The sequence below is a fragment of the Cicer arietinum genome, chromosome 8 (genome assembly GCF_000331145.2).
Source record: "Cicer arietinum cultivar CDC Frontier isolate Library 1 chromosome 8, Cicar.CDCFrontier_v2.0, whole genome shotgun sequence".
NCBI lineage: Eukaryota > Viridiplantae > Streptophyta > Magnoliopsida > Fabales > Fabaceae > Cicer > Cicer arietinum.
The window spans coordinates 13,588,623-13,597,379 of record NC_021167.2 but is presented as its reverse complement, the minus strand read 5'-3'; the positions used below and the strand labels follow the sequence as shown (position 1 = coordinate 13,597,379).

Here is an 8,757-nt window from a genome sequence, read left to right as displayed (position 1 = left end):
ACCATCCAACTCATGCATAGCTCAACTCAGCTCCACCATATAGGTCATGTGTAAATTAGCTTGACCATTCAGGTCACATGCCTAGCTCAACTTGCCTAAGGTCATGTTGAGCTCCCCCTTGATCAATTGTACCAAGCTTACATTCAATTCAACTACACAAGGTAGTTCAACACCAAGTTAATGTCCAAGTGAAAGATGTGGTCCTCATGGGAAGTGCTCCATGGCTGGCCACACACCCAACACGAACGAATGACATGAGCTACACATGCTCCAGCATGTGCCCTGTACAAGCAAGTTGCGTGGATATAGTACTCGTACAAATGAGTAGTGTGTGATCTCAAAGATGTAACCTAATAGACTAGGGCTCTAAAGAAGGGTCAAATAGGTCAATAAGTGAAGACTATAAAAGGAGACACTTATAAAGCGAAAGGGACAAACAACTTCATAGCTTAAACAATATATTTTTACTTTAGTCATTTTAGAGTATTTTTAAAGATCTTTTTTATTTATTCTATAAAATAACTCACATGTTGTATCTTGTATTTACATACGTGAACATAAAATTATTTATATTTAAATATATATAATTTGTTTTCAAGTTAAAGTTGAAGGGTATTAGGAGTTATAATAAGACCGTCTCCCGTAATTATACTATTGGTGGTTCTTAACTCTTTTGTGATGATCACCTCATATTTAAAAAGAATGGTAAAATAGTTTTTTGTGTAAAATAAAAGTGTACAAAAAAAAACTTAAAATTTTGAGTTCTTTTCAATACAAAAGTCTTTTAAAAAATTCATATTTAAAGTTTTTTTTAAAAAAAATTTAAAATTCAGTTTTTCGAAATACATTTATGTTTTGAAAGTATAAATTTTAAGTTTTTTAAAATATAAACTAAAGATGGTAGAACTGAACAATTTTTTTGTTGTTTTTATTTTAAAAAGAATGGTAAAATAGTTTGTTTGTGTAAAATAAGAGTGTACCAAATAAACTTTAAAATTTGAGTTTTTTTTAACAAAAGTATTCTAAAAAATTTAAACTTGAAGTTTTTTTTTCTAGAGAACTCAAAATTTAACACATTTGTGTTTTAAGAAATTCATAATTTATGTTTTGAAAAATTTAATTATAAATTTTTGGAAATATAAATTAAAGATGGTGGGGTATGAAATATTTTTTTTGTTTTTATTTCAAGAAGAATGGTAAAGTAGTTCGTTTAGGTAAATATGGGGTAAGGTATAATGAAATGGAAACGGGTTTAATTTTCCATACTCAACACAAATATATACAAATTAATTAATTTCTTAAACTTTTTACCCTACCTTTGTGTAGTCCGTTAAAAACGCAAAACAAAATATATGAATATCCTATTTTTTATTTTGACGAAGTATGAATATACTATATTTTGTGAGTAAAATAATGTTTTAATAAAATTGGTTCCTCAAATAGAATAATAATTATATTAAATTAATTTATTATTCTTTTTATTTGGTACAAATTAAATAATATATTACTCTAATAGTTGAAAAGAAAACACCATCCAATTCCCAAATATTCACTAATATCTAAATGGACATATATATGATAGCAGATGGTGTGGAAATAACACTAAAAAAACACAAACCTTTTCCCATCGCTCTCTCTCCCTTCTCTTTGTGTGTCCTCAACTTGCTTGCTCTTCTCTCTCTCCCTTCTCTTTGTGTGTCTCTCTCAACATTGTAATTGCTTAGAATTTTGAGTTTTGTTATTATGAAATCAGTTTTATTATTTCCTTAGAATTTTGAGTTTTGTTAATTTTTTATATTTTTATATTATTAAGTCTTGTGTTTATAATTTTATTATTTTAATACATCCTTTGATTGTTTAAAAAGTAATAGTTGTGATTTTGAGTGAATTAATTTTTAGATATACTAAAAAATCAATCCTTTCTCCAATGGACAATGATGGTTGGGATCTATCAGCCATTGTGCGTAGTTGCAAAGCTACCACCTTTACTAATCCCACCACCGTTTTTGAAACTCCCACCCCCAACACCTCGACCAATAACGCTAGATCTCCTCTTAAACCAACTGATTTCATAGAGCTAGAAAAATTGACAACCATCATAAATCCCAATACCACTATCTCCACCCCCACCTCCACCTCCACCTCCACCTCCACCTCCGCCTCCGCCGCCAATATCCTTAAACCCACATTCACTATCGGCACTCCCGCTTTCACTTACACCAGTGTTCATAACACCAATCAAAATTCAACTTTTTATGATGTCTCAACACTCGGGATACAACAAGAAATGCAATTAAATCCACAAACTGATTTATTCACAAGGTAACGGGGCTCTTGTCCCCACAATTTATTATTTTTTTGGATTAATTTTCATGTTCTTTTTAATTAAAATTATTAAACTGTTATTCTATACTTTTTTTTAATAAAATAGTTATATTTATTTTCGTGTGTGTCTTCAATAAACAATTTATGAATACGTCACTGATAAAATGTCAACAATAGGGTGTATATTCCTACAAAGGTTAACTGCATTAAAGTTACTAGTGCTCATTTTGATCTTGCATACAATCACCCATCACTTCAACAACAATCCCAAAGAGAACTCAATCAACTACCGATTCAAGTAACACAAATCAATTCTGTGGTTTTACCAAATACACGTCCACAACGAAAAAAATACAGATCAAAATATAGGTAAAATAATATTCACCCTTATTGATTGATATATCGTTAACAGAGTTAAATAAGTTTTTAATCTTTATAAATTTTTTTTAGTTTTTATTGTTTTTTAATCAATTTTTTAGTTTTTTAAAATTTTTATTTTTATTTTTTGTCCTTAATTTTAAATCAATTATTGTGCATCTATTTTTAATAATTTTTTACTTTAATGTTTAGTCATATTTAACAATTCTATGCAAAAGTTTAGAATTTTTTAACAACTAAGAAAATTAAATAATTTTTTTTAAGTTTTCTATAGTCAAAAAGTTTGTATTTAATTTATCGTTTGTTAAAAAAATTTAAATTTAAATTTTTTTTTTAATCTTCCAAGTATAACTGCAAAATACTATTCCAAACATGCACAATAGTTGGTTTAAAATTAGATACAAATTCTTTTAAAAAACTAAAATTCAATGAAATTTATATAAAGACTAAAAATAAAATAGGGAAACTTTATAGAGATTAAAAAACTTATTTAACTCTTAATATATCTTATTATGTTGAAATAATTAAAGTATGTTTGCCTAATAAATCTCTTTTTACAGAAAAAATCAGCAGATGAATCTGGTTTGCCATGTGAATACTGAGAAGCTCTTAGAAGATCCATGGGCATGGAGAAAATATGGACAAAAACCCATTAAAGGATCTCCATATCCAAGGTCAAAACTCTCTAACTTTCATAGATTTTTCTTTCTTTTAATATTAAAAACCTATTTTTGTTACTAAATCTACACACACACCACATCTAGGGTTTTAAATAGCGATCGTTGGATTCGCTATGCTTGTTATTAATAGAGAATCATTAAAAAAAAAAAAAAACTAGTGTTCTAAATAAATTGAATTAGTTTTCGATGCCTATAATGAAAATCGATGCAATCCAAACCAAAAATATATTCAACATCTTTACATATATAGTATACGTTGACTATATTGAATTCCATATTTCTTTCTTTTTTTACTAAATATTTCCTTTTTCTTCTAGTTATTAAACTTTTTCGTTACTATTTTTTTTATAAAAAATTGTTATAAAGAAAATATATTCTCCTAAAAGATAATATAAAATAATCAAAACTAAAAACAAATGCAATTTGATATAAATTAGATTAGATTTAATTTTAAAACCAAACCGATTAGACCATAAATAACAAAGTTAAAGAGATTGGATTACATGATTTTTCCTATTAATCTTCGAACACCTCATTCAAATAGTGATTATACGAAAGTCACAATGCTTGTTATTACAGTGAATTATATTTTTTCTTATAATTATGGAGAATTGCAGCTAAATATAACTCATGGTAGTCTTCATTGTGTGTGTTGCATATTTGCAGTTTTCAAAAGGTTTCAATGGTCTTTATTTTTATTTATTCACTGATTTTAATCTCTTTTATTTTTAAAATCAAAATATAATTATTAAGTTTTTAAAAATTTTGAAATTTTCCTTCAACTGAATTTGAGTTTAATTTTTTGTTTTATGCTAAGTTGAATAATAAGTTAGCAAGTCACACGTGTGTGATAATGTATTTACGGATACAATCTTAGTATTTTGTTTTTTTATATAACTAAAGTATTGTTTTAAAAATATATATATATATATATATATATATATATATACTTAAAAAGAATCATATTTCCCAAAAAAATCCTTTGTCAAATCACCAATTGATTTGCCAACTCATTAAATTCAGTGATGGGTAAAGTTTATTGAATTTTATTAAATGAAATTTATATTTTGTGATTTAAAAATTGAAATTGTCTAATAAGGTCTTAGTTTAAAGGTAGATTTTGTTATTTTGAGTAATTTTTGATAAAATATTATATTTGTTTTTATATATTTTAAGCTTAAATGTCCTTTTTAATCTATTTATTTTGCACAACATAAAATTTTAATTCTCTTATTTTTAAATTAATGTAGTTAAGTCTATACTCTACAAGGGTAGAAAAATGAATATTTAAATACAAATTAACAAATTTATTGTGATATTGATATTATTCTTGAGTTTAATAGATATTAAAATAATTTATATTGATATTCAATAGGGGTTATTTATTTTGCCATATTTAATATTAATAATAATTTATATAAAAAATTACATTGCAATATTTGGCCAACTTTTTCTTTTTATAAGTAAATATTAATAATTAGTTAAATATGTTAGTATCTGGAAATCAAGATCTCCTGCTTAAAACTCCTTCAATATTCTTTTGTTCACCAACCAACAATCTATGTTCGCAGGACATATTTAGGTCAACTTATTTAAATGACCCATTATTATATATTTCCTTTAAAAAAAAAAATGAACCCAAAAAAAAAAAAAAACGATTCATCCCAGTGTTATTTTTCGTAAAGTGTTAATTGTTAAACTTCTAATCATTAATTATCATCATTGAAGTTTCAATTAATTTGAAGTTGGATTTATAGTTCGGGATCGTTTTTTTCTTTTTGTGAGTTTAATTATTACAAAAATATAATTGAGTACAATACGGACATATCAGATACAAATATATCTTTTTTATATATAAAGAGTAAAAATATACAGACAAAAAAACAATCTAAAAAATTTTCTAAAAACAAGATGAATTATAATATATCAATATTTTAATGGATAATATTATCTATCATTGTTATATTAAAATTATAAATTTTTAAAAATTAAATTAATATTTATTTATTACAATGTTCATCCATGAAAATTTATAGTGATTTATGTAAAACATTCAATTTTTTTTATAATTATTTAATTTTTTTTATTACATATGTCACGTTGGAAATTTGAGATTAAAAGGACTATCGCCAAATTGAAGCTATTGTGTTCAGAAACCCAATTTCACATAAAGGGTAATTGACAACAAATATTTAGGTTTCGTATATTGGATAAAATTGTTAGCAAAAATTAATTTCAAATTGTAGCACAAATGTATATTTATAGTACAACATTTTATACAGATAGTACAAATTTCTAAAAATCGAAAATCTTATTATTAATATTATTATTATTATTATTATTATTATTATTATTATTATTATTATTATTATTTATTAAAAAAAAACAATAATCTGACCGTATAAAATTGATTTCATTTGGTAGGAGGTAGTGTAAATAATAATTATATATAGTTTGTTTTTTATGCAAAATATATTGTTCCTTAGTTGTTTTAAAATTGAACTTATGATTTTGTGCAATAATTTAATTTATAAATGACTAAGGGAATGAAATGTGAAATCAAGAAGAATTATTTTTGTAAGAAATAAATATATTAAATGTGAAATCAATGAGAATCAACAATCAAAGAGAAAAGATACGTTTGATAATTTTTTCACTTTTTTATTATTATTTTTTAATAATTTGTAAAATAATTAGATTTAATGTGAAATGAAGGAAAAAACATTCCTTAATGACTTTAACGTTTTATTTTATTATTGTTCTATTACAATTTTCTTAATTATTTTAGTACTACAATTTCCTTAATTCAATTTAATATCAAATGCAAGAGAGTAAAGAACATTTGTGGGATTGCCACGTAGACGAAATTAGACTTGAAATCGGTCTCAAAATCTTAGATACATTGATTTTTTAGTTCATCTATTAATTAATTTTAGGGTTTTCTTGTCTTATATTTTTTTTTTATAATATGACACTTTGATGATATTTGTGAGTTGATTAAATATTTTTCATGTCATTAATTTTATTTTATATTAAAATATTTAAATTTAAATTCAAAATTTTAAAATAAAAAATATTTAAAATTTTTTTGTTTAATTTAACTTATTTTTAAAATATTTATATAAAATCAATAAAATTATTTTAATTTTAATTTTAGCATTTAAATTTATTACATTAATATTATTTAATATTTATTTTATATATTAAAGTATTAAAAATAAATTGATTTTATATATAAAATAAAATATTTAAAATTAAAATTACAAATAAAATTTAAAGTATTTAAATTTATTTATTTAACCTAACGATAATTTAAAATATTCAAATAAACTATTTACAATTTATTTATTTTATATTTAATATTTTAATATATATATATATATAAATATAATAAATAATTAAATTAATTACAATAGCAATGACATAAAAATTATTTTATAAGTTACAAACATCACCTAAATGTCACATCATTTATGAGAGTGTCATATAACAAAAAATGACGTTGACCAAAAATAAATAAATAATTAGTTAATTGAGACCAAAAAGCTGATTTTAGAAATGAGGTGTTAAAAATTTAATTTTGACAAAGTAGAGGGACCAAAAATAGATTTAAGTGTTTTTTATTATTATAAAATTCATTATTTACTAAAAATAATAAAAATCCACCTTTAAACAACTTTTTGAGAGGTCCCTATGAAATATATATACCATTAAAAATTTAGGATCAAAATTGTGTATCAACAAAAATAGAGAAACTAATATTGGCATGGACCGGAAGGGAGGCGAATGTCGAAAGCCAATTTTTTAAAGACACTAAATTTTTATTTTATTTAGTAATGTATACGTGAATCGTTTTTCTAATACATGCACAATGTATAAAATAATATTAATTATTTATGTTTCCATTGTTTTAATTGAAATTTTTATAAATTAAAATTGTTAAAATTTTATTTGCAATTTACTATAAAACAAAATAGATTGAGTTGTCTCACTTTAATTTGTATTGAAATTAAGTTTTTTAAAAAACATTAATGATTATGAAATAGTGATTGATGATAAAATGTAAAGAGGAATGATATTCAAATAGTTGTAAAATTTTAAAATGTCAATAGGGCACACAAAATCTCATATATAAAATTAGCAATGTTTGATATATAGAAAGGCCTGAAACAATGATTTTGCAGGAATTACTACAAATGTAGCAGTGCCAGAGATTGTGCAGCAAGAAAGCTTGTAGATAAAAGCACTTCCAAAGAGGACATTTTTGTTGTGACATATGTAGGACAACACAATCATGAAAAACCGGTTAATCGGACCTCTCGAAACCAGGCTTTAAATACTCTCTTTAGAATGAAATATAAGTAAAAATGTTAATTAAAAATTAAGATTAGAAACATCAATTTTTCAATTATATTATTTATATTTCATTTAAGAGTAGTAATATATTTGATTAAATGATTTTTCTAATGGTACAATATTGCATAGAATAAAAATTATTAATTTATCACTTTATTAATTACTTTCTATTTTAAAATAAGTGTTGTTTAAAGTTTATCTTGAATGAAATTTTTCATGACCTTCTATTTTAAAAGTGAACAATTAATAGTCTTTATTGTGTGGAATATTGTACAATAGAAAAGCATTCAAAAGATTATATATAGATTTATGGCTGCTTACCTTTTGTATTTATATTTTGAGAGGGTCTTTCATATTTTTATAATGCATTATATTTATTTTGATAGAATAAATAAATTATATACGAGAAATACATGGGTTTTAATATTTAATATTTTGTGATCTTGTTTACATAAAGTTTCATTGGGTATGACCTTTTTGTACATTTATTCAAAATATTATTTTTTAATAAATTTGACAATGATTAAAAATAATTAATTTAAAAAATATTTAATATAGTAATATTATTTAAAACTCTCTTTTTTGTTAAATAAACTTTAATTTATTGTCACAAATTGTTTGAAAATCAATTCGAAAAATAGTTATATTCATAAAAAGTTATAAACATTGCAAGACTGACATTTTTCTCTATAATTAATAGTGTGTGAAAAATATTTTTATTTGTTATCAATAATTTATAATGTGTTTGTTATTATTTTATTTTTTATTCAATTATTATTTTTGAAAAGTATATATGTGTATGATATGATTTATTTAATTTGATTGAATATTTTGCTAAATTTTATGAAAATCATTAATTTTTGAAAAAGAATATTTTCTTGTGAAGTATTTGAAAGAATACTTATATTAATGACACAGTTTAACTATTTTTAGAAAACAGAAACAATAAAAATATTTTAGATTAGTCAAACACCCAAATATTAACTAGTGAAAAAAACCATATAAATCTTTAGTTGTT

At 23.0% G+C, this 8,757-nt stretch overlaps 1 protein-coding gene across 1 annotated transcript; it reads left to right on the top strand.

Annotated features, from left to right (window-relative positions):
* Positions 1–1,927: 1,927 nt before the first annotated feature.
* On the top strand, positions 1,928–3,305 carry LOC101497854 (uncharacterized). The gene is made up of 3 exons (XM_073364583.1): positions 1,928–2,322; positions 2,503–2,623; positions 3,264–3,305. Exons 1-3 carry the CDS (start codon positions 1,928–1,930, stop codon positions 3,303–3,305), a joined length of 558 nt encoding a protein of 185 aa, XP_073220684.1.
* The last annotated feature ends 5,452 nt before the right edge of the window (positions 3,306–8,757 follow it).

Bases quoted from the DNA above. Each gene is read 5' to 3' on its own strand.
- LOC101497854 (XM_073364583.1), top strand. From the start codon at position 1,928: ATGGACAATGATGGTTGGGATCTATCAGCCATTGTGCGTAGTTGCAAA. The intron at 2,323-2,502 runs GTAACGGGGCTC...TGTCAACAATAG, and splicing joins CAAACTGATTTATTCACAAG to GGTGTATATTCCTACAAAGG. The intron at 2,624-3,263 runs GTAACACAAATC...CTCTTTTTACAG, and splicing joins TCAATCAACTACCGATTCAA to AAAAAATCAGCAGATGAATC.